This window comes from Equus caballus, chromosome 21, assembly GCF_041296265.1.
Source record: "Equus caballus isolate H_3958 breed thoroughbred chromosome 21, TB-T2T, whole genome shotgun sequence".
Taxonomy (NCBI): Eukaryota; Metazoa; Chordata; class Mammalia; order Perissodactyla; family Equidae; genus Equus; species Equus caballus.
In genome coordinates this window covers 31,650,683-31,676,835 of record NC_091704.1, presented here as the reverse complement: position 1 = coordinate 31,676,835, position 26,153 = coordinate 31,650,683, and the positions used below count along the sequence as shown (strand labels likewise).

At 40.1% G+C, this 26,153-nt stretch overlaps 1 protein-coding gene and 2 long non-coding RNA genes across 4 annotated transcripts in view; 1 reads left to right on the top strand and 2 right to left on the bottom strand.

Annotated features, from left to right (window-relative positions):
• Positions 1–17,364, bottom strand: part of PLPP1 (phospholipid phosphatase 1) — a 95,866-nt gene extending 78,502 nt beyond the window's left edge. Inside the window, exon 1 of one of the 2 annotated variants that reach the window (XM_023625668.2) lies at positions 16,838–17,364. In XM_023625668.2, the coding sequence (XP_023481436.1) occupies positions 16,838–16,895 (58 nt within the window). In that variant the 5' untranslated portion in view covers positions 16,896–17,364. The remainder of the gene's footprint in view (positions 1–16,837) is intronic. The other variant, XM_001493894.7, reaches the window with a different exon arrangement.
• Positions 12,564–16,820, bottom strand: LOC111769757 (uncharacterized). Its single transcript, XR_011430371.1, has 4 exons — positions 16,779–16,820; positions 14,410–14,495; positions 12,790–13,085; positions 12,564–12,691 (listed from the first exon to the last, which is right to left on the bottom strand). It is a non-coding gene; the product is annotated as an uncharacterized lncRNA (long non-coding RNA).
• A 252-nt stretch (positions 17,365–17,616) lies between the features above and the next one.
• On the top strand, positions 17,617–20,971 carry LOC102148723 (uncharacterized). The gene is made up of 3 exons (XR_011430370.1): positions 17,617–17,788; positions 18,850–18,938; positions 19,552–20,971. It is a non-coding gene; the product is annotated as an uncharacterized lncRNA (long non-coding RNA).
• Positions 20,972–26,153: the final 5,182 nt, after the last annotated feature.

Below are 26,153 nucleotides of genomic sequence, written 5' to 3'. Positions count from 1 at the left end.
TAAAGGGAAAGGCGGAATAAGGGAAATACGAGAGGCCCACCCGGTGGCGCAGCCGTTAAGTGTGCATGTTCCACTTCGGCGGCCCGGGGTTCACCGGTTCAGATCCCGGGTAAGGACATGGCACCACTTGGCAAGCCATGCTGTGGTAGGCGTCCCACATATAAAGAAGAGGAAGATGGGCACGGATGTGAGCTCAGGGCCAGTCTTCCTCAGCAAAAGGAGGAGGACTGGCAGTGGATGTTAGCTCAGGGCTAATCTTCCTCAAAAAAAAAAAGAAATACAAATGGGCAAAGCAAACTACAGTATGAGGATTTTCAATTCCAGGTAAGTGATCTGGATATGTTTCAATAAGAAATGAAAAATCAGCACTGACTCTTAAGCAAGAAAGAATCTGGTCAAAGATGCACTGCAGGAAGATGAATTTGTGCAAGGTAGAGCTGGAGAAGGGAAAGAGCCAGGAGCCAGGTGGGAGGGGTGGGTGGTAGACAGCACTGTATATTTGGGTGTGATTCACAGAGATGGCATGCAAAGTATCCAAGTGCAAGAGTTCAAAGAACAGTGCACCCTTGGCTGTTAGAGACATCTACATTCTGGTCACCACCTCTCTGTGGTGACATGGTTTTACTATAAAAAGTACTTAGTTATCTTGCTGGGTTTTTGTTTTGTTTTAAGTTGGGCAAAAAGGAGAAAAGGCAGTTTAGATATAAGTGACATTTACCAAGAAGGTTTTTACTTTTTGTGGTTTGTGTCAATAATTACCTATAATATCCTCAACCTTGGAGTCTCAGTTCATTAAGACACTTAAAATAAATCTCCGTATATATTTAAACAGCTTTAAAAAAAAATTCAGAAAGACCGTAAAGGCAGGTTATTTTACTATGGACTGTGATATTTCTACACAAAAAAACAAGTCAGTCTATTTATTTATACACTAACAAAAATAAAAAGCAAAAAGTTGGTCACCTGCTGTTCCCTCCCTAGAAAGGCACACAGTGCCAACTGGCCAGGAACAACATTAATTCCTTCCACCCCCTCCTGGTAACAGCTGTTCCCTTTCTCTCATAAGCTGGCAAACGCCACAATTCATAGCAAACTTCCCATTCAGGTTTCTATATGCAAAAGGCAAGGGTGTGGAGAGAGACAGCTGATTTTTCTCTATTTCTACTTTCTCCTGGGAACTTATCAGGAATCTGTTTGAGGCTTCTTTGGTATTTGAAGCTATAACTATAATAATTTCTCAAGCCAAAAGACATTCTGTTTACATGAAATGGGAGTTGGGGGCAATATAAGAACATTTTGAAAGAGGCAAAAAATTAAAGCAAAACTGTAGAGTAACACTTACATCATAAATGGTTACCTAATTAGAAATGCATTATGCTAAGTGAAGAGGCCAGACTCAAAAGGCCACATACTGTATGATTCCATTTATATGACATTATATGACATTCCATTTATATGACATTATAAGATGGAGAACAGATCAGAGTTTGCCAGAAGTGGAGGATGGTGGGAAGATTAGACTACAAAAGAGCAGCATGAGAGAATTCTCGGGGTTAACAGACCAGTTCTGTATCTTGATTGTGTGGTGGTTACAGGACTAAATTCTGAATTTTCTAAATTCATAGAATTGTACACCAAAAGAATGAGTTTTACTATATATGTGAATTTTTTTTAAAAAACCTAAATGTTGGTTTAAGCCTCATATTGCCTCTCATACTCCCCTCACCTGTTTCAAACTTCCTGCATGCTCAATGCAACGACCCCATCCCTACACCTAGCTAACGCCTACTTGCCATTCATTCTAGCTTCTGTTCAGCTTCTGGAGTCTTTGGTATGGCAGGGTGGGGTCCTGGATAGAGCTGGGATTTTGTAGTCAGATACGCCTGGCTGAGTTTACTTCGTCATTTTCCCAGTTACTACTTGAGTGAGCATGGGCAAATTACTCAGCTATCTGAGCTCGATTTCCTCATATGATAAATTCAAATAAATACTACTTACATACCTCCCAGAATTGCTGTAAACTAAGAGCCTACTTACATACCTCCCAGAATGGCTGTAAACTAACACAGCACTTGGCACATTAAAAGAGCTTAATAAATGCTTATTCCCTCTCTTTCTCCTTTGCCTACAGCCCTCACAACCCCTGCTCACTCTCTGAGTCCCCACAGACCTGATAAATACACACATCTATCACAACACTTAATTCATGTATGAGAGTTAAGTACATCATGCTAAATCCATACAATGAAAAACCAGGTATTTCCAAAGTCAAAATAGTAAAATATATTACAAACTCTATACCTTTGGAGAAAGAAACAAGATATGAGAAGCTCCTCTAGTGAAAAAGTAATTTTTAACTTGGAAAATCTATACGCACAGGAATATTTCATCAAATATTAACTACATGTATTTTACTTGTCTTTCTCTTTCTTTAAAGGCTTGTAAATAGCCAACAAATTTCAGAGACAATATAGGATAGCGAATCAAGGGGAAGTTTCCTCTTTGAAGTATAGTTTCTATAGCGTTTATTTAACCTTTAGTTGAAAGAAATTACGACCTCTAGGGCTTTATCTGGGTATTATTTAAACTTGTAAAACAAAGCATTTTGTGTTCAGGTGAGAACACCTGGTTAAGTTACTTCTCTCTTTGAACCAACAATGAGAATTCTAGTTCCGGCAATCCCATCCACAAATTTCCCTTAGCCAACGAAGTCTCCCTTATTCGTAGCTGGACAAGAGATAATGTCTTCCATTCAGCAGTTAAGGCCTATAATACAAAGAACAACAAGTGTGTGTTTACTATTACACTGACTCTTGAATAAGGCTGACAAACTGTAACGCCCTTATAAAAATTCTAGGATAGTTATCTTCTACAAAGGTAAATACAGAAATGCCTCTTAAGAGGCTGGGTACGTTGATGGATGGTTGGGAGCTGATTTCAAAACTTTTTTTTTTTTTTTTGAGGAAGATTAGCCCTGAGCTAAGTACTGCCAATCCTCCTCTTTTTGCGGAGGAAGTCTGGCCCTGAGCTAACATCCGTGCCCATCTTCCTCTATTTTATACGCAAGACACCTGCCACATCATGGCTTCTCAAGCGGTGCCATGTCTGCACCCGGGATCTGAACTGGCAAACCCGGGCCACCGAGAAGCGGAACGTGCGCACTTAACAACTGTGCCACTGGGCCAGCCCCTCAAAACCTTTAAGGAGACTGCTTTAGCAACCAAACGTAAAGAAAAGAAATCAGATTCACTTAATTTCACCATTTTGGTACAAAATTAGTTATCTCATTGCTCAAAATATGCATAGAAAATAATTTAAGAATCAAAACTACAAATAAAAAATGTTAAATAAACAGCCAAATAAAATACAGACCTGAGACCTCAACTGCTGTTACCAGTTCACATACCCCAATAAAAAATGTATTGTGTATTTTAAAATATTTAAAGTACTTACGTAGATCTATCATGTCTAGTCTGAAATTATGCCAAATGGCAAGGGTCCAGAAACTAAAATAAAGTTATACTAAGGTGTGTCTCAAAACAAAAACATAAAAACTCTTACTTTGGCAGGAAGTCACTAAAGTGGCATATCTAAATTGGTAAGCTTTGTTTAAAACACACACACTTTTTTTAAAGGCACATAAGCCAGAAAAGTTTGGTAAAATTCTTTTTCTTAATGGTTATGATTATTGCAGTAGCAAATCATATATCCATTTTCCCAAAAATGTATGTTTGTACCACTCAAGTTATTTTATACAGAAGGTAAGTTGAAAAAAGAAGGACTCCCACAAATTATTCCTTTAAGGCTAAGGGCAAACATATAATGCTGAAACTAGACAATAAAGAGCAGCTACCATGGGAAGCAAGAAAAAAAGAAAGGCAGATATTAGTTTGTTGAGTGCCTACTAAGTACCAGGAGCTTTATTTACATAGATTCTCATTTATTCCTAACAAATCTGTGAGGCAGACAATATTCTCTCCATTATGCAAGTAAAGAAACTGAAGCACACCAGGTGTGTGACCTGAAGCAAGAATATACAGCAAAGCAGAATTTTGAAACCAGTCTACCAGGCTCCACATCCCAAACCCGACCAGACTTGGTAACAGTTACTTGGGAAAACAACAGTATCAAGTAATCCACTGTTCTCAGCAAAGAGGGTTCTGTAAGAGTTGTTCAACTATTCCCATACCATTAATCTAAAAATGGTATTCCTCTATCCAGCAAGATCATCCCTCCCCTATCCAGCACATCATAGGAAACTATGACAACCTATTATCCCAGACTATTAGCGTTTCAGCTGATATCCCTAACTGATCTTCTTCCCATTTTCAGAAATGATCCTGCTGGCCTGTGCCTAGAATCTTCTCAAGAAGGCCCACAAGGTACATTTATTTATTCAGCCAATATTTGGGTGTCTTCCCTCTTAAGCTGCTACACTCTTCCTTCTCAGTTCAACTTTTTAAAATAATGACCAATACCCACAATTTCCATTTCTTCACCAACTACCTACTTCTCAGCCAATTCCTATTTGGAAATGGCTTTACATAAGGTTATCAATGACTTTTGTATAACTAAACACAAAGGACATTTTCTAGACTTTATGTCACTTGACTTTTCAGCAGAACGTAGACATTGTTACCACTCTCTCCTTGAGACACTCTCTTCACTTGGCTTTCAAGAAATAGCCTCCTGGGTTTTAAAGTGCTCCCTCTCAGTCCTGGTGGTCTTCATTTTTTCCAGTCAATCTGAAATGTTGGTGTTTCTCAAAGCTCAGTGCTAAACTTCTTTCCTTCTCACTTTAAAACTTCTTCCTGAGATTCCATCACTTCTCATGACTTCAACAACCATGACTATGCCCACGACTCCACAAAGTCAGACCACTCCCCTGAGCTGTAGACCCATTTATCCAAAAGAGGAATTGATACTTTCACCTGGAAATTTCAAAGGCACCTTAAACACAACATGCTCAAAACCAAACTCATTATCTCCTCTCCATTCCCCTTTCTTTCTTAAATCGGGTTCTCTCCTGTGCTCCCGAGCTCAGTAATTGGTAGGAACCAATATCCATATGATCATACAAGCCAGAACTTTCAGAACTATCCTTGATATTTCTCCCTGACTCCCCACATTCAATATGTCACCAAAACCTGTCCATTTTACTTCCCAGATACCTCTCAAATCCATCAACTTTTCTCCATCTCCACCACCACCTCTTTAGTCTCACTACCATTACCTCATTTGGACTGTTTCACCAGCCTCCTAACTGATCTCCCTAAATCCATTCTTTTCCAGGTCTAATCTATCATTCCACCCTGCAGCCAAAGTCATCATTTTAAAAAGCTACCTCATTTTCCTTATTCAAAACTCTTTTTATAAACTCTCATAGTACCCTTATTTCTCCTTCTTAGCACTCATTAGTTCTTTTTTTTTATTTATTTGTATGATTATATGTATCTCCACTGCCTAAAACAGAGCCTAACACACAATATGTGAGGAACTAAAATTTGTAGCATAAACAAATGCCTACTATGTAGCAGATATCAGGCCATATGCCAAGGAGAATATACCAAGGAAGACCCAGCCCTTTTCAGATAAAGTCATTGAAGTTGTGAACTTGGATGATTTACCCTAATGGCAAGTGATAGAACTAGGATTCAAACTCAGACCTGCAGGTTTCCAGTGTCCATATTCTTAACTTTTGTGTGCCCCATGAATACAAAAGAAATCTATTAAACTTTTACACATTAGTAAAAATAAGTGGAAATTTATTTCATATCTTGATAAAATACAAAATATTTTAACAAAGTTCTGTTGAAACTGTAAGGTAAGACTCACTCTACATTCTAATCTCTTTAAAATGGTACAACAGTCTGTTTCCCACTTATTTTGGGAATATGATGCTAATCTACTCAAAAAGTACCCATTCTCACCCTTTATTATAGAAAGTATTAATATGTCTTTATCTCCTATAGCATAAACACCTTCTCCTGAATTATATTCAGATAATCCACTAAAACATGTTTATGGTAGCCCTTATATGAACTATACATTTCTGCCACAATTCTATGATATATCTGACAGTTCAAAATTTCAAACTCCTCTGCTTTTACTACAACTTTAACTTCCAAAATAGTCAACCAAGTTATACTGTCTCCCAATCTCAATATTTCATTCTTAATTATGAAAAGTCTGAAGACATGAAATAAGGGTAACTACCACAAATTTTTTCCAGAAATCTGCCCCTTTTACCTAGTAAATCCTAAATTTAGGTTGAATTAACCAACCTAAAGGACACATTCCTTACTTAAGGAAATTTAAATCATATAGATGCGACACAGATTTATCCAAGTGAAAATCAGAATCTCCACCACAATCTCTTTCCTGGGCAGCAATCTCTTGCCCTACGAAGTACACCCTCTTGATTAATTCCATTCTCCTTCTTCCTCTCAAAGAAGCTTCATCATCTCCCGAACTCCTCATGGAAGGCAAAAACACACATCATCCAGCAATATTTACTTCTTCCATTTTTCATTTTCTTTTTCCTCCCTCTCCTCTTTGCCTCCCTTTTTATCGGAAGAAATTTATTTAGCCAAAGGTCACACCAAGGCCTTTGTTCTAAAGAGGCTCACTTGAGTTTTAAATCTCAGGCATGACTAGTGAATAGGTTAACGCTTTTAACTGTAAGTTTTAAATTATTAGCAAAAAATATGGCTCTTAAATAGGACTCAATTTTGTCAAGATTTTCTTACAACTTTGCCCATGGTGCACATATTTCTAATTGGTGTTGGGTTTCCATGGCTACTAGGTAGATGACACTCCTTAACTGTTTAATGACATCTGTATCCCAATGCCTTACATACTAATAAACCATTCTGCCAGCTACAGCTACACAGTAGCATTGAGGTCTCACCATTCCAATCATTAATTAGCTAACAAATGACCTGCAAGACTAGTACTGAGGAAAACAGAAACATAATCCTAGATAATGTAATTATTTCAAAGAACATCTCTCTCCTATTTATCATTCTGCAGGTGACTGGAATAGAATATAGCACAAGCAGATTAAACTGTTAGAAGAGATCCCCTTGGTGTGTCAGATCTTTGCCAAAAGAATTTGACATACTTCACTGAAGACAAACTTCTATTGAAACATATAACAATCTGCTGATATTCAGCAGACTAAGTTACCATTGTGGTTCCTATTCTTTTGTTTTCATTCTTTAATTAAAATGGTAGGTGAACATTAATCTTTCTCTTTTTTAAAACTGGAAATCTCCCTTCACTGAAATTTCAGTGAGTTTGACCAAATTCTATTTTACTTTCTCTTCTCAAGGTAGCATATGTCACCATTTCTCATAATATGACTGACATAGGAATAACAAACTGGTTGCAAGTTTTCATGAGCCACTTGATCACTGATAAAGTCGTGTACCTATGCATGGCAAAAGAAGAAACTCAAGCAGTGGGCCTACATTACACTGTATCAGGACCCATTTTTCCTATATCACTACTTCCTAAATAATTCAATCAGTCTTCAGCTTTTTCCTATTTCCTGCTGACAACACTCACCCCATTCTTGGCCAGGCTAAATTTATAATTGATCTCCTACAGGTCTGCTGCAGTTGTTCAAAATATCCCCTTTTAAACCCTGAGTCTAGTAGTGTCAAATGCTGCAATACATTCTACTGAAATACAAACCAGACTCCCATTTCAATGCTGTTTAAACTGAAGCTAGAACTACACTAAATTATGTTCCAAAAGAAAAGTCACCAGCATGTGATATCAAATTTAAACAGACTTGGTCAATTGTACCAAATTGGTTTATTAGCTTAATAATGATAATGATAACAACAGCAGCACAAGCCAAGACTATGCTAAACACTTCACATACATGTCTCATTCATTATCTCATCTAATTTCACAGCACTAAGAGGAAGGCACTTTGAGCATCATCTTTTTCCTCATTAGATGAGGAAATTCACAGAGAGTTGACATGTACTGCCCAATGTCATTCAGTTAGTAAAAGATGGAGCTAGAATTCACACCCCAGAAGGGTGACTGACTCAAGTACATTGCCTATTCATTCATGTAACAAATACCTGAATGCCTATGTACCACACACTTTCTAAGTACCCTCACCACAGTGTTTTCACCCAGGAATATAGATGGATTCTGAACTATCCATAGGAATTATTTCCAGAATTTAGCACTAGCCAAAAGTAATGTTCCCAAAGGTTTACATTCTCTCTGCCGGAAAGTAAAAAGAGACTGTCTCAGAGAAATTCTTCTGAAATATAGATTTCATTAAAATACCTACCCATCTCCCCTTACAAGGCTCTGCATACCTCTTGAGAATGGAGAACCTGCCTCACTCACTCTTAACAACCTCAGTGCCGGGACTTATCAAGCACTCAACATACCATAGAATATTGTCATTGTTTCTTATGAGTTTGTCTTCTACAATAAGCAAGAAGCTATTTGAGGTCTATGGGTTTTGTTTTCTTTTTTCACCCATTTTTGTATCCCCAGTGCTAGAGCATAAAATAAAGCTAATACTTTACAGAGTTTTGTGATGACTGCATGAGTTTATGTAAGCCATTTACCTAAGGTTCATTTAGGCATTCAATAAATAATGGTTTTCTTCTCTTCTCCTCATTTACTTCTCCAGCACCTAGGCAGCCAACCCAACTCTCTTATTGCTGACGTAAGTGAACCAAAAGGCAAGGCAGAACCTGGCTTAACAAGCTGCCAATTAACTCAAGAGCTCATCCGCTACACATTTCCTATATGTCATTTTCCTGGGAACCCCACCCTGTAAAAGACTCAGGAAACATCTCCAAGCAGTGACAACTGAGAACCAAACCACGAGGTTCTAACTATATCCGCTCGAATGAGTTACCTAAGGTGACTCTGAACTCTATACATATGACTCACATGAAATACAGTGAAGGACAAAGGTCTTCCCTCCTGTGTAGGAACGCCTACAACAACAACACTGTTTGAAGAAAAACTCTGTGGGTATATTACTGAACAAGGCAAATTAGCTACATCTTCCAGTATGATATACCTTTCTGGAAAATTCTTAGTAGTTATTAGGAGTTTGAGTTATGAAAAACTAAACTGCCTTCTTCAGACAGCAGACACATGCTCAAAATATGGTAAACAGAAACTGACTTTGAAGCTACATCATATAAAATTAAGACAGTCATAAAACATTCAGGCCACCTAAAATAATCATTGCTTTTACAGCCAATTCCCCCAATCCCTCTTTCCTCACCCTCTCCATGTACTACCACCTTTCCCAAACCTGGAGCAGTCATCTGCAGTCAAAAGTTATAACCCTCAAAAATGCACTTCGCAATGCCTGACCATATCACTTCTTAGCTGGGTTCCATTGGGAGAGTTTGCCAACTACTCTAAGCTTCAGTTCCATCATTTGCAGAATGAAGATGGCCAGGTTACCCTCCCTGAGCAAGTGATGAGAGACCTCCCAGGCTGCACAGGGTCTAGGGAGCACTAGATAAATGCCACTGATTATTATCCACTCTGATGTTTAGAAATAAGTTACGAAATTCACTATTCAGAATACCACGGATGCATACTATTTCAGCCACAGTGACTTCTTTTCTGTTACAAAATGTCCTTTGCCCCTTAACATCTGTTCTTCTCTATGCCTGGAATCATCTTCTAGCTCCTCCATGGCCTACGTATTTTTATCCTTAAATCTCAATTCAAATATCCCCTCCTCAGAGAAGCCTTCCTTGAGATTGCCACTCCCAACATCTCACTCTTCTAACCTTGTTTAAATTCTTTCATGGCATTTACAAACATTTGTAATTGTCTTGTATATTAGTATAGATACTTTTATCTTTTTCACAGTGATAGTTACAGGTCTTAGCATTGTACTCAGCACATAATGGGTGCTTAATAAATAAATAAATGAAAGATGATATAAAATAAAATATTATAAAAACTTAACATTGTGCTCACACAACATAAAAAACAATTTCAGGTTAACACACGTCAAAATAAACATCTGACTGAAAAAACAAGGTAAGAGGGAGGAGGGTTCGGAGAGATATTACACAACAGTTTTTCTTTGCTGCCTGCTTAATTGCAGAGAGGAATTCAAATAATAAAATTTACACAAATGAGGACGTACAATTAAGGTCATTCAAAAATTTTAGGAATATTAAGTCTACTTTTTAAATGGGGGGGTGAATATTTCCAAGACCTGGACAATAAAAATAGTGACTAGAGTGCAGCTAATTCTATTTTCTTGATTAAGGTGAAATTCAGGACTTACCACTGTTATCAAGTAACAGTTTTTCCATTTGTTTAATTACACTCTACCACAGACCTATATGGTGGATCAATTTCCACCATAGCTGGGATTTCCACTACTTGGAGAGTATATATGTGGTTTTTACACATGACTGATAAAACACTACTATTTCAAGATGCTCTGTAAGCTTCAAAGATATTCCATGAGTACTCATGGGAAACATTTTAAAGTGTGTTAGTGTTTTTGTCCCTAATACAAAACTAGTTGATGTTATTTCTACTAAAATAATTGTTATAGTTGGTAGGATTATAGAGGATTAATTTTATTTGACAACCATCTCACGCATATTAAGTGCAAGGCACTGCTCTAAGTCCTTTACATACTGACTCATTTAAGTCTCAAGACAACCATATAAGGCAGGTACTTTTATCATTACGCAGCTGAGGAAACAGAGGCACCAAGAGGAGACTTGCCCAAGGTCACCAAGATAGTAAATGGAGGAGCTGGAATGTGAACCCAGGCAGTCTGGATCCAGGGCCCATCGCTAGACTATGCTGTCTCTCTAATGTTTTAAAGAAAAATTTATAGTTTATGAAGAACAAGTCAATCCCAAGGTTAGACTAGTTTCAGTTAAGTAAAAAACAACTCTGAGCCATCTGGGCTCTAAACCTAGACAGAAAGAAGGTTGAAGGGAAGAAGGTGGTGGGCGGGGGGGGGGGGGGGGGGGGGGGGGGGCTGGCGAGACTGTAGTAAAAATGAAAAATTAGGTAAATAGAGAAAATAGAGGGACAGAAGGAAAGACGAAAGCTACTTGTAACCACCATTCACAATATCTGAATGGTGAATGTTTTTTTTGAAAAGAAAATAAGAAAAGAGAAAAGACAGTGTCTCTATAATCTCTAACTAGCTTATTACATATACGGTACATTTCCATCCCAAATGCTGGATTAAGCCACCTAAATTAGGAGGAAGCAGACAATTAACATTCCAATTCCCTTCCATAAAACTGAAGGTACATGTTAAGTGATTCCCTTAAATTCTGGGAGTTCAGTGACTTTCTACCAACTTCTCTCTTTTTCAGTAGGGGAAAGGGTAACAATTAAACTTCAATTTCTTATCCAAAAGAATCAGAATAATTCCCCAAGCTGAGTAACACATAGGAAACTTTGGTAGAGCTCAGCCAAAAATAACTAAACAAGAAAGAAAATAATAAATATTCACAGCATATCCAGGAGTTTCCAAAAGTATGTAATTATAAGAGACTATAAAGGAAGAACCACATAGCATAAAATCTATAGAGGGGAACATTCTCTGAACATTTCCATACTCTATTCCAAGCAAGGTAAATTTAAGTTAAAACTCAACTGTATAAAACCAACTAGAGCCAAAGAATAGCAATTTCCTCCAGGCTTCTGCTTTTGTCCCAAAGTGGCCACTTAAAGATAGGAAAAGCCTTGCAACAGGACTCCAGTCTGACCCAAGAATATGCTAATTTGACAAATTTTTGCTCATTTTTTGAGATTCCTTCCCTCTCTCTTTGGCTGAGAGGAAAGAGAAAAGGTACATAAAACAAAGAAATAAACCCGGGAAACTTTCATCAGAAGCAAAAAAGTTAACTTAATAGAAGTTGTAAGCTGAAATGGCAAGTGATCAGAATAAGCACTATGTCCTATTTGTTTATACTTATTTACTATTTGTATCTTCAGTACCTAACACAATGCCCAGCACCTATTGGATATTAAACAAATACGTACTCAATAATGAGTCAATGAACATAAATGTTACGAGAAAAGGGAAGGCTCAAAATGCTTGAGACTATCTAGCAAGAGAGAATCTTTCACTAAATATTTGCGTTTTTCTTCCTTGAGAAAGGGACCGCTCCTTACAGGTAATATTTATGGGGCAGCACGATGTCAGTATTACGGTGATGACATATGGCATCAGAATTTGAGATAATTAATGGAGAAGAGTAAGTAACTGGGATTCCACAACCACCTAGTATTGGCTGCCAATGTTTTTTTGCTGCCAGATTTTAATCTAAATCTATTGACTTTGATTTGGCGTAATGGTAATACCGCATATGAAGCAAGCTAAAGAAACCATGACTCCCTCCCTTTCCAAGAAAGCTAATGTTAGGGCCCATGAGCTCCTGTTTGCACCTGGTATTACAGGCAGCTATGATTGGAGTCAAGTCCAGAAAGGGAAGCTACCTCAGATCTGTTTTGGGCCTATATGAGTATTATCAGCAGGGTCCCAGCAAAAAAACAGCACACTCAAATAAAATATTCAAGAGAATTTAATGAAGGAACCATCTTCAAAGGCATAGGCAGGGTTTAGGGAAAGCAGCAAGGGATGGTGGCATACTCCCAGACCAGCAGCATGAGGAAGCCATTATCATCTTGAGGCCTAAAGGGGCAAATAAAGGGTTACCAGAACTCAGAAAGATCTGTAACTGTAGCAGGCTGGCAGAGGGGGCCACTGAATAGAAGCCATGACCTACTCACAAAACACAGAACAGCTCTGGCAACATAAATCCAGGAGCAAGGAACTGGCTCTTCCAGGCCTCCTGCTGATGACCCATTAGCCAAAGCCAACCAAAAACTAAAAGCAAGAGCTCTGTTGATGCAGTCCACAGAAGTCGCTTCTCAGCACAGAGCAGGGTGAAGAAAAGATCTGGAGGAGCAAAAGAATATGCAGCACAGAAGAGTATTTATTCTAAATGACTGCCGCCCAGCAAAACACAGGCACATAAAAAGGTTTTGCCAGTTCCACCTGAATCTTCTAGGCACCATGGGAATGCCTGCAAAAAGAATCACAAACACAGGTACTTACTTGGGTTCCTACTGCCCTTGGGGAAGAAAAAAAAGATTCTAAGAGTAATCCCAGGTAACTTCTGTCATTTCTGCATCTCTAAGAGTAACCACACAACCCAAACATCTGTAATTATTAGATCTAAAACAACTCCCTTCTCTGTACTCAAAGAGCATCTACTCCATACCTCCATTATTACTCTTATCATGACATATTGTAACCTCTTGTTTATTTGTTTCTCCCTCATTCGACTCTGAGCTCCTTTAGGGCAGGGACTGTCTTACTCATTATTGTATCCCTAGCACCTCATATGGACCTGGTATAGAATTAGCCTTCAATTAATGTGCACTGGATCAACTGGTGGACTCAGTGTCCATTAACTGGCAGCCTAATGCCACGGTGGATAAAATTTGGAATGACCCTCAGCAATTAAACACTAAGAAGGTTCTGGGTTTGTTTTTTGTTTTGTTTCATTTTTTGTTTTTGTGAGGAAGACTGGCCCTGAGCTAACGTCTGCTGCCAATCTTCCTCTTTTTGCTTGAGGAAGGTTGTCACTGACCTAACATCTGTGCCCATCGTCCTCTATTTTAGGTGGGATGCCGCCACAGCGTGGCTTGACAAGAGGTACTGGGTCTGTGCCCAGGATGTGAACCTGCAAACCCCAGGCTGCCAAAGCAGAGTGTGCAAACTTCACCACTATACCACCAGGCCAGCCCCTAAACACTAACAAGTTTTATTCAGGATATGGTTTAATACACTGGGCAAAAACATAGCTCCTTTCGTACCAGCCCACTATCACTCTTTGTAGAGCAGCTTTTCTTGAGTGCTCAGATGATATTTATAGCTTTTTCTACAATCATAGACTCATCATCAAAAGAGCCACAGAAAGATGGGAAAACTACGCTTCATTTCAGAAAGGAAGCGAATACACATCATCCCTCAAAATTCTCACTCTTTTTCCAAGAATTTACCAAGGAGGAACTAATAATTTGGATGTATTATATAGAGGAATTCATGTTTCATAGTGAAGACGACATTGACTTAGGGGTAGAAATGCTTGCACGCACATGTGCGCACACACGCAGGACACAGTTAATGATCACTTCAACAGACAACACCTTGGTAAAATTATAAAGTAGCCACGTAGCACAATCACGTAACATCGTCATATTAAAATGAATACACTGTACGATGTTGGAGTGGTCATTAACAGAACCTGGAACATATTCACATTATAATTATGAATCACTTTCACATAACCCTATATTTATGAAGTGCTTAATCATCTTTTTGTTGGTATAGTCAACTCTTACCTGTAGATTCTCCACAGAAAAAGAAAAAAGTTAATGCCAAGTTGATAACCCTCTTCAGGCTATGATGATTTCACGCTGCCAATCTCCTGCAGTCCATAAGGTTAATAAAAACTAAATTTAAAACGACCTTTAGACTCCACTAGAAAGATGAGCTTGCTATAAAACTATATTGTCTTCCAAAACTCAGCACGAAAAAGTTTTGTATCTCTTGTACCACTATTCTCTTTCATTGCTGTTTGTAATGGAGAGTTGATGTTAAGTCTAATGTCATTTTATATATCAAACTAAACTAAGTCAATACTTCATTTTCTATTTATGAAAAGGGAATTTGGGGCTTATCTTGACAATACACTGAACTACCTCAAAAGAAATTCTAATAATACAAGAACAGATAAAATGTGTTTCAAATAGATCAGGTATCTTTTCCTGAAACGTACTTAATGCATAAGTCCCCAAAACAAGCTTTTTTCCAAAACCATCAAAGACATTAAAATCGTAAACACAATTTTATCTTTTTGAGAGCCATCATAAACCCTGCAACTGTCAGATCAATGTAGCAATAACCTTACTTTTACTGCTAGAGGACAATTATGTGATGTTTCCATCATATTGAAAATATAGACTACCAGAACCTGTAATTTATAAAATCATACTACATATAGGTTCCTCCCTTATATATGAATTAAAAAACAAAAAAACATAGATCTACCATATAGCTGTGTTTAACGACAGTAGCTTCAGCTACCTCAGAGCAGTATTATGTTTCATGCGTCCTAGTACAGTGCTTGGCCCAAAGAAAACCCACGTTTGTTTTATAAATTAATAACGTCCACAATGTAGGAAAAGGGGAAGCTGATATAAAATTATGAGAGTACACAATATGTGGCAATGACAGAATATCCAATACGTTAGAATTATCAAAATTACTTCTGATCAAATTTTCCTCTCCCTTCACTAAAAGACAAATGAAGGTTAACAAGGCTCCAGTGAAACTGAGCAAAAGTTAAAATATGTTTCAAAATTTAACATCTTTACCAAAGGTAAACTTTTCACTGCAAATAAATCTGAATATATTTTAATGTAATTATTAATATGTCCTGACATCTGAAAGGATTACTTGTGCTTCTATAAAAAGTGTTCCAAAATTGTGTTTCGCTTTCCTAAACTTAATTCCTAAAATTCATGGTGGAGCTATACAGGAAGTGTCTTGGTAAACAATAAAGAAATTTCATTAAAAGAAGATTTTTCTGCAAAAAACAGGTAACATTTTATAAGTATTCAGCAAGATTGCAAGCGCCTAAATGGTCAGGTTCAAGGCAGGAGAGCGAAATACTGGATTAAAACCTGGGGGACTTCCTATCCCTGAAAAGCCATTACGCAGACCTGCATCTAGGACGCTAAAGTCACAGCTCTCCAACCCTGCCAACCTACCAGTACCATTACTTTGATACTTAAACATAAGTAGGACTACCCAAACCTCGAGCAGGTCTTGTTGGGGTTTTTTCCCACAACGTATAAACAGTTCACAACATACTGCCTTACACAATACATATAAAAAAGATGGAAGTCCCTCCTTCCAAAGTCTGTCCTTTATCCAGATGACTTCAATCCTTTCTCGTCCAAAGAAAGGAGAAACTGGCAACCAGAAGCCCCATAACTGAATTCATCAGGAAGACAACGCCAAATTTGCTGCAACCAAAGAATGTCTAGTCCTCCCTGCGGGCTGTTACAGGAGATGGAAAGCTACACCATGACAAGTCCTGTCCAGAGAAGGCAACAGCAGGTTTGGGGCACTCTCCCAATCCCCCCAAAACACAAGCTGCTTCTGATTCTGACCTATGGGCAGAAGCTTGGCACCCGCACACCCACTTACAACCTGACAATTTACAACCTGGTAACACCTTCTAATCAGGAACGTTCTAGCCTTTAATAGACGAAAAATTAACCTGCTTCCCACAAATAAGATCAACTAGGCACTGGAGCCTGTTACTGAGAACCCCTAGCGCATTAAACCTCCAGTTTCGGTACTGAACCTGATAAGCCAGTGACCAGGCTTCTCGACAGCAGAGAGGGCAGGAGCCCACCCTGCTCTGCTGCGAGTGGAATGGGAAAGAGAGGACAGGAGCAAGGGACCGAGCGCAGGGGCGTGAACAGCGTCCAAGCAGGGCTGGGCTGAGCGCACCGTTGGGCGACAGACAAGACAACAGCGGCCACACGGGAGCCGGGGTGCAGGCTGCAAAGCAGGGTTCCCGAGCTGCGGAAGCCACCCTCTGCGTCCCGCCGGGCACAGGCGCGCGTCAGGCACACCCCCCACGCCGGGCCGCGGCTCTCCGCGAGGCCCCTCCCAGGACACACACGCCCGCACCTACCGGGGCACCCACCCCGGGCTCGCGCACACACGCCCCTCCGGCGGGCGGCGCGTACGTACCCAGCACCACGCAGAGCACATCGAGGGCCACGTACGGGAGCCGAGTCTTGTCAAACATGGTCTCGGCGCGGGCGCCCCGGCGCGGGCGGCAGACGAGGCACTGATTCACGAGACCGGCCCCGAGCTACGGCGCCTCCCAGTCGGGGGAGAGCAGCCGACGGCGGACTGGCACCGGGCGGCGCTTGGACGGCCAGCAATGGCGCCCAGGACCCCTCCCCTCACAGCTCCCGCAACTAGTCGGTCGGGGCCGAGACGCTCGCGTGCCAGCCGCCGCCGCTCCGTGGCCTCAGGCCCTCCTCAGTCGACCTCCGCACGCCCTGGCTGTTCGCTGTCCGGATCCCGGCGCCCTCTCCACAGGCGGGGCGTCGGGACTCGTGCTTTAAGGATGGGGACCGGTAGGGAGGAGAAACGCGAGCCCAGCCCCTCCCGCCGGGCAGCGCGGGACCGGCCAGCGTACGGCCGCGCGGGCTGAGGGAGCGAGCCAGCGGCTGGGCGGCCAGTCAGGGGGCGGTGGGGCGGGGTAGGGGAACCCCAGGCCGCAGCGCGCCAGCCAATCAGCGCCGCGGGCCCCGCCCCCCCGACCTGCAGAGCCCGCCCCCGAAGGGGGACGCGGTGCTAGGGGCGTTTCTCCCACCCGCGAACCTCCGCTGGTCTCCAAGCACGGCCTTGTCAGCTCCGGCTGCCGGTCGTGGATGCCTCGGAGGGAAAGCTAGGCTCCCGACCCCGGATCCCGGAGCGCCGGTGCCAGCCCTGCCCACCCGAGGGCACTGGGTAATAAAGAGGTCCGCGGTAGGCAGTGACAAAGACTCTCGCCTTGTCCAAACTTGAGTTAGGTTCCTTTGAGCCCTATTCTCGCCTAGGCCTCCACCTAGGCCTTCCAGTCCGGCCCGGTATTAGCCCGAATCCTGCTAAGTCATCCCGTCACCCTTGATAGCTGATTGTGTTTGATAGGTAATCAAATTGCTTTATCCTCCACTTCTGATATAGTCTGCCTTTAGCAAGAATCCCCCTACCCATCCTGTTTCCTCTTAGTAATTTTCCATCCACTAACTCCCCTCACTTTGCTCGTTTGTTGGCTGTGAATTCCCAGCTGTCTTGGCTGTATTTAGAGTTGAGCACAATTTCTCTCCTATTGCAAGAGTTATGACCCCCTCCTGCAATAGTCTTGAATAATGTCTTCCTCACCCTTTTAACAAGCGGCAGAGTAATCTTTCTTTAACAGCAGTGAGTAATCCTCTCACCCCAGGTTCCTGGAAGACCATACTGAAGGTTTAGTAATCTCAGTGTCCTGATCTGTAAAATTGAAATGTTGATAATCCCTGCTCTCTGTTCTAGTGAAGAAGTGGCAAAGCCCGGAAAAGATAATATGAAAGTGTCTTCTAAAAGGTTACACTCTCTACAGATGTTAGCGACTTGTATCTTTCCTCCTTAGTCATATCTTACTTCCTTAGACAAAGATGTAAGAGGCAAATCGAAAACTGTATCTGCTACTTCTCAGACTTTTCCTATAAAGCACCCCCAGAAACAGTGAAGAGATAACGTTACCCTCAAGGAGTCTAAAGATAGAGCCTCAAGTAGTCCCCCTCAAGAAATGTATTTGAAGAAGCATGTTTTTCTTTAAAAGGAATGTGAGTTTTAGATTTCACCTTTCGTTTGAATATCTTTTAAAAGCTTTAAACAATTTATACCTGAGAAAGATGTCTCATTGTTTATTCTGTGGCTTCCCTTACTTCCAGAGTTGCAAGGACCCCAAATTGCAAGGCCACAATAAATTGAAATTACTTGTGATATGTAAGGATTAGGTATTCATTCAAAAAACAATTATCATGACTGTGTGCCTGGCTGAGTCTAGGCACAGAGTTTTATTTAAACACGTTTTGAAGTAAACATTTACTTTTAAAATGCTTTTTCAGAAGTAGACACTCAAAAAACCTTGTTAATTAATGATTTTGTTTGTTTTTTATTTAATCATTCATTCATTCCATGTTTGTTGAACCCTGAATATATACCAGACCCAGTGCACAGCTGTGGAGCGACTGAGATGAGCACGAGAAGATCTCTGCCGTCCAGGAGCCTGCTGCCCACTTAGCAAGACCGGCATGTAATTAAATGAATATTGTGTTAGAAGCATCTGGGAGTTTTACCTGAAACACTCCTTAGGGAGGTGATACTTATGTTGTTCTTTCCTGTCTGTCTCCCACAACAGCAGACGTTTTCTTAGGTGAGAAAGAAGAAAAACAGTTGATATATTAACAGATTGGTTGACCTTTGGAGGAGTTACAGATAATAGCTGTAAAAATAGGTCAACAAAGCAAAGTCCATTAAGATGTGTGTCATTTCCTGTAATTTTAAATGGGATCTGTGCTATGTGCAGATTATAAGCAATTAGTAAATCCTCAGATGAAGAGAGAATGACTAAAGAAATGTCATTTTGTTTTGGAGTGGGGATTTTTGTTCCTTTTTGGCGAGGGAGGTGTTCGTTTTAGTCTCTTGTCATGATTGGATTCTGATGTGATTACTGGAATCAAGAATGAGTGAAATAACTTGAAACAATGGTGAAAATAATAAAAAGGACACACTGAATAATGATACCCTTAACACCCCCCTCAGGGTAGGTACTAGTGTGTCTCTGGACTGGACATGAGACCTCAGAGGCTTTCTTAAATGCTTAACAAAGTTTATCCATGGGCCTATATTTTTCTCTCTGTAAACAGGCATGAAACACAAAAAGCAAAGTAAAGTGGACTTGGGAAGAATAGTCCTGAAGACTCCCTGAAGACGAGAGACACTGATTTCCTCTCTTCTTTCATTACTAAGCATTTTGAAAGGAGACAGTAATACATCCTTCGTTTCCACGTTCTCTTTAAAGACTTCTGTGTTCTCACTTCTGTCCCCCGTCCTCTACTTGCACTGTTCTTAAACATAGTATTATTGGTAAGTCTCACTCTCTCTGTTCTACGGGGCTTCTTGTCTCAACTACATTTTTGTTTCATCAAGTATCTGCAAAGAAATAAGAATAAATTTCCTTAGAGTATTTGTGTTTGTGCTCACGTCCTTTCTCCCCACCTGGACTGAAGCAAATGTGGTTTTTATTATACTCAAATTGTAAAACTAAAACCATTAAAAATGTAAATATCTGGTTCCTCAGGTATGTGCCTCGCCCTCAAAAAAACTACCACACTATGGCATATTTATAATCCTTTTTACACTTATTGTCAAAGTATTTGTTTCTTACCGTATTACAAATTTTTATTATGTAATATTTGATACATAAATATATAAAACATATAAGTAAGTTGTGAAGCATAATAATAAAATAAGCAGCTGTGAATCTGCTACTCAACTTAATACCTAGAGCAATGCAGTATCATTGAATCTGCCCATTTGTTCTATCCCTTTCTTGTTTCCTGCTTCAGGAGGAGTAACCACTACCCTGAATTTTGTGTGTCTTTTCCTTGCTTTGTTTTTTCCCTGTAGAAAAAAGTATAACCACATGTATCTGTATCTTTAAACATATACGTTGTTTAGCTTTCTTGTTTTTGTCTTCTAAAACATTATGCCATCTATATAGTCTTCTGCCTTTGATTTTTTTCACTCGTAATTATAATTCTTATACCCATTCCTGTTGCCACAATTCTTATAGGTCTATCATATGAATATATCGTTTTATTCATTCTTATGATAATGGCCATCTGAGTTATTTCCATCTTTGCTGTTACAAATAATGCAGCTGGGAACATTCAGGTACATGTCTCCTGCGTGGAATTGCTGGCTGGAACTGCTGAATCATAGGGTATGCCCACATCCAACCTCATTAGATAATCCTAGATTATATTACTAAGTGGTTATGCCATTTTACCACCCCTCCCGGCAGTGGATAAGACTCCACGTTTTCAACACTTAATATTTTAAGGTTCTTAATTTTTGCTAATTTACTGGGTATAATGCATATCTCAATGTAGTCTTAATTTGCATTTCCCTGATCACTAATGTGATTGGGCATCTTTTCCTAAATTGATTATGAAAATGTTTCCTCTTCTGTCAATTGCCTGTTCACATCTTTTGCCTATTTTTCTGTTAGGATGTTTATCTTATTTTTATTAAACTGTTGAAGTTCTTTTCAACAATTCTCAATTCTTTGTTTTGTAAATTTTTCCTTCCGATAATGTGGATTGTCATTTCATTTCCTTTATGAGTAGCTATGTGACAGAGTTCTTGTAAATGTAATGTAAGCAGAAGTCTGCTGGCAGGTTTCCATGAAAGTTTTTGCTTTCCTGACCAAAGGAAAAGACTGGCTTCCCTTCCTTTTTCTACCTTCCTTGAATATGGATATGATATTTAGAGCTACAGCAGCCATGTTGTGATCATGAGGGAAAGGCCAAGAAGAATAGTGTCACTGGTTTTTATAATGTTGAGCTACTAAAACAACCAGCAACTAGCTACCTCAAGATGTCTTCTTATACGAGGGGGAAGAAAATTGCTTAAGCCTCAAATATTCACAACTGATACCTGGCTCAAGAGTACTTTGATTCCCATTTCTGAGAAATCACATGTCATAATTATTCTAAGAAAACCTTTTACTTGAGCTAACTTAATTGAATTTCTGGTCCTTGAAACCACAAAGACCTGAATGAAACAATTTGGGTAGATAGAAAAGAGTGTTGAGGGAGAATGGACTTTGAAGAATGAAGAATGATTTTAGCATAGAGGCAAAACAAATGACATTTTCTTAAGTCTTTGAGTAGGAAAGGCTATGAAACAGAACTCACATTGAGGATTAGTGGAAGATAAGGCTCTAGAAGGTAGGTTATAGTAGTCTAGAGCTAAAAAATGTATCTAGAGGCAAAGAAAAATCCCTGAAAATACATAGTGACGTGCTGCAAACCGTCATTTAAAACAAGTTATCTAGAGGAAGTCATGATCTCTGCAGTGGGCTGTAAACTAAAGATGGGTAAACTTTGCTTTGTAAACCAGACTATCTAATTTCAAGTTCTTTTCTGTGTTTGTTTCTATTTTGTTATCTTCTGTCTTTCCTAAAATCTGATTTATGGCTTCCAGCCCTTTTCCAGTTTTGCTGCAGGGTATTAAAGGAGAAGTCTTCTGTTAACACTGGAGCCGGTCTACAAATGTGAGGAAGTAGTCGCAAGGGCTAGTGAAATATCATGAAAAGGAGGTGAATCTCTAGGATCAGAGTTGCGGCCTCCTGGATGGGCAAACCAGCTCCACCAAGATATTTTTGCACCAAGACTCTCCTTCAGGGTCACACTTGGAGGGCCTTAGTTTTATGTTGTCGTTGTTTTTTTCGGAAGTAAGTATTTTCTTAATAGACTTGTGATGATCAAATACAAAAACGTAGGTGCAGTTGCCTGTCAGCTGTCTGGTCTAGGCAGACATACGATACACATTTTTTCCAGAACAAAGATTTCTGTGAATCCACATCCATTATTTCTGCTTTCCTACCGCCCACTCAACCCCAAATCTACCATAGTTCCTTAGTCTACTGAAGCAAGGGGGCTGCTCTGACGTGACTTGTTCTTAGTAAATCCACACCTGGCCCTGGTAATTACCACTTCCGTTCTCTAGGATGCGCGCAAATTATTTCCGTAACAATCTCTTAAAAAATGTATTGCCAGAGATATAGAAGTTAATTACCTGTAAAATATCTATACTCTTAAAGTCATGGCATATATTTTTCTTTAAAAAAATCTTGGGTAGGATTGCCATCCAGTTACTGGTCTTCTTACTGGTCAGAATGCATGTTCACCTGTTTTAGAAATCATACTAAAATTCGCCCTTCTCTCACCTTCTGATTCCTTTTCTGTTCACAACCCTGTTTGTGCTCCCCTAACCCTCATCTTTGTATTGATATGACTGGTGAACTGAGCTCCTTAAGTGAAGGGAATAGGCCTTCTGCAGCTCTGTATTCCCAGCTCCTAGAGTTGTAGTTGGCACAATGAAGTCACATGCAGTTAAAAAAAAATTGCTGGGATAAACAAATGAATGAGAAAAAGAAAAATAAACAAGAGTTCAGAGAGAGTCAAGGTGTGCCCCCCCATCCATTTTTGTTACTGTTATTCTAGGGGGTTTTTTCCCCCCAAAATTTAAGCTTATCTGGAGGTAGAGGTAGGGAGTAGGGTTAATTTTCCTGCCACTATTCTTACAGGTCCACAGCACCACTTTATACACATTTTTTTATGTCCTGGATAATGTGAACTACTTTTCAAAAGAAGTTTTCTGTGTGAGGAAGTTCACCCTGAGCTGACATCAGTGCCAGTCTTCCTCTACTTTGTGTGTGAGATGCCTCCACTGCATGACAACGAGTGGAGTAGGTCCTCATCCAGGATCCAAACCCCTGAACCCTGGACCACCGAAGAAGGGCAAGCAGAGCTTTAACCACTCAGCAACCAGGCCGGCACCTAATGTGAACTACTTTGAAAAGTGGATCTATCCCCTTCTGAGTGTCTATGTCATGGAATACTTCTGATTGGACTGCAAAGGAAACTTACAGGTCTTCCTCTGTTTTTCCTCCTCTTAAAATCAGAGCCAGCAATGCATTTTTAGGAACTTTGTAGCACTCAGAGCCACCTTCCTTCATCAGAACCTAGTTGATGGTATGTCCTATTAACCTTGACCTAAAGATAGTATTCAGAGGCCCTCAGACCCTTTGCAATTGTATATTAAAGTCTGTGTTTGTGCATTTTGTTGTGAAATGGATCTGTAGCTCTTCCCAGATTCTCAAAGGGGTTCTGTGACATTGTACTGAGCTCGAGAACCTTGCTGCTCAGATAGTGCCCTCAGCTGGCAGTGTCTGCATTACCTGAGACCTCTCAGAAAGGCAGACTCAGACCTCACCCTAGACCCACTGAATCAAAATCTGCGTTTCAACAAGCTCCCAAGTGATTCCTGTGACATTTAACCTTTGAGAAGTATAGCTCCAGCAATTTCCCAAATTTCCCTAACGAGAATCATCTGACCTGCTTATTAAATATGCAGATTATCTGGTGTCTTTCTTGGAAATTTTGGTTCATTAAATCTGGTAAATTTTTTTTTTTTCTGCTGCAGAAGATTCACCCTAGGCTAGCGTCTGTGCTGATCTTCCTCTATTTTGTGTGTGGGAACCTAACGCAGGCCTCCAAAGCAGAACATGTGAGCTTAACCACTAGGCCACAGGGCTGGCCCTGTGTGATTTTTTAAAGTACTCTGGGTTGTTATACTTAGGGAGGAAGCACGGCCCTCAAAGATAAAGTCAAGTGAAGAATTTTTCAGATAATCTGTTTATAGCTGAAGGAGCCTTCCTGCAGTAGCCTTTTCCTCCTTTGCATACAAGAGCAGAGGAGAGGGTAGTTGGTACTTAGGCTGCTTCAAATCCCAGATACTCTCCGTTCCATAACTATATGAATCCTTGCGGTAAATCCCTCTTTCTCGAGCAAGCTTGGGCCTGTATACCCAGCTGCAAAAAATGCCTACACAATGCCACTAATTACCTTGGTGTTTTTTCAAATGTAGTATTTGATACATATAAAGGAACAATTGTAATGCGTGTAAATTGTAAAGCATAACAAAGTAAACACCTAATGACCCAACATAAGAGCTGAAACATCTCCAATATTGTTGAAGTTACCTGAGTGTTCCTTCGCAATCCACTACCCCACGTCTGCTCTATTTTCCATCTCCCACATTCTCAATTTTGTCTTTATCATTGCCTTTATTTAAAAGAAAATCATGGCTTTACCCTATTTATCCCTAGTCAATATTTTACATGTTTTGAGCTTTATAAAAACAGTGACATACCATGAACACTAGTAAGTGAGGATTTGCTTTTTCACTCATCATTGCTTCCAATGCTTATTCATGTTGTTTCCTGTTGCTGTAGATCAACCATTTTCACTGATGGACAAATTTCTGTTTGTGTGAATACGCTGCTTTTATCCATTCGCTTACCCATAGACATCTAGATGGTTTCCTTTGAACTTTTAAAAGGCATTTCAGATATTGCACCTGTAAACATTCTTGTCTGTGTTTCCTGGTGCACGTAGGCAGGAGTATCTCTAGAGCGCTTAATAGCGGTAGAATTGCTAGGGTCTGGTGGGAGGCTGGCAGTAGCCCCCAAAGATGTGTCCGCATCCTACTCCCCCAAACTTGTGACTGTTACCTTATATGGAAAAAAGTCTTTGCAGATGTGATTAAGTTCAGGATCTTGAGATGGGGAGATTGTCCTGGATTATCCAGGTGGGCCCTAATGTTATCATAAGTGTCCTTATAAATGGGAGGCAGAAGGAAATTTGACTCCAGACAGAAGAGAAGAAGGCAAGGCGCCCTGCCAACACCTTGATTTCAGTCTAGTGAAACTGATTTTGGACTTCTGATCTCCAGAAATGTGAGAGAATCAATTTCTGTTGTTTTAAGCCATCAAATTTGTGGTGATTTAAGCCATCCAGTCTGCTACAGCAGCCGTGAGAAACTGATACAATTATGCATATGTTCAGCTTTACAAGATAATGCCCAACTATTTTCAACCAAAATTGGCAAGCATCCAGAAACAGTGACGTGTCAATGTCATGTATCAAATATTAGCTCAAGTGTTGATTCCAGAATTCCTGTATAAAGAGGACTTAGGAAACGTATCTTGAAGCTAGCTGTATTTACATAAGACTTTACAAACAACTGGAAAAAAATTCAAAGGTCCCTATCAAAGAATCTGGGTGGAGAAGTGGGTCGCCATTGATTGGCACACTGTCAAGTATTACTTTACAGGTTGCAAAACAACCGACTGGTAACAGCCGACTTTTCTGCTTGGTTATATTATTCTCTTGCTGTTGTGGGGACCTTGGAGAGATCATTTTGTTGTTCCCAGGTCAGGGAGATATAACCAGTTCTCAGATGCGTGAATGGGTTTTTGGATCATTGGTGTGCCATATGTTTACTTGAATGATTTCCCTATTTATGAAACTATTTTTGTTGTTATAACAAGAGCAGGTTTACGTTGGAACGTTGCCCTGGCCTCTGCACCCTGCAGAAACAGCACTTCTCCTCATGACAGAGCCTCCAAGGACAGAGAAGAGGTTGAACTGCAGATAAGCCAGGCTTGCCCTTTACTCTTTGTGTATCTGTTATGATTCAATACAGTTCATAACTCTCTGTCTTGCCAAACTTCTAACATTCTAGGATCAGTGTTCCTGCTGCTGGTGACAGTTGCAGCCCATAAGGGATGAAAGCATGAGATTTTTAATAAGTTTACATTCCCAACAACCAAGAGAAGGAAGGTATATTCGTTTTCTATTTAAAAAATAATGTTGCATTTCCAACAACCAAGAGA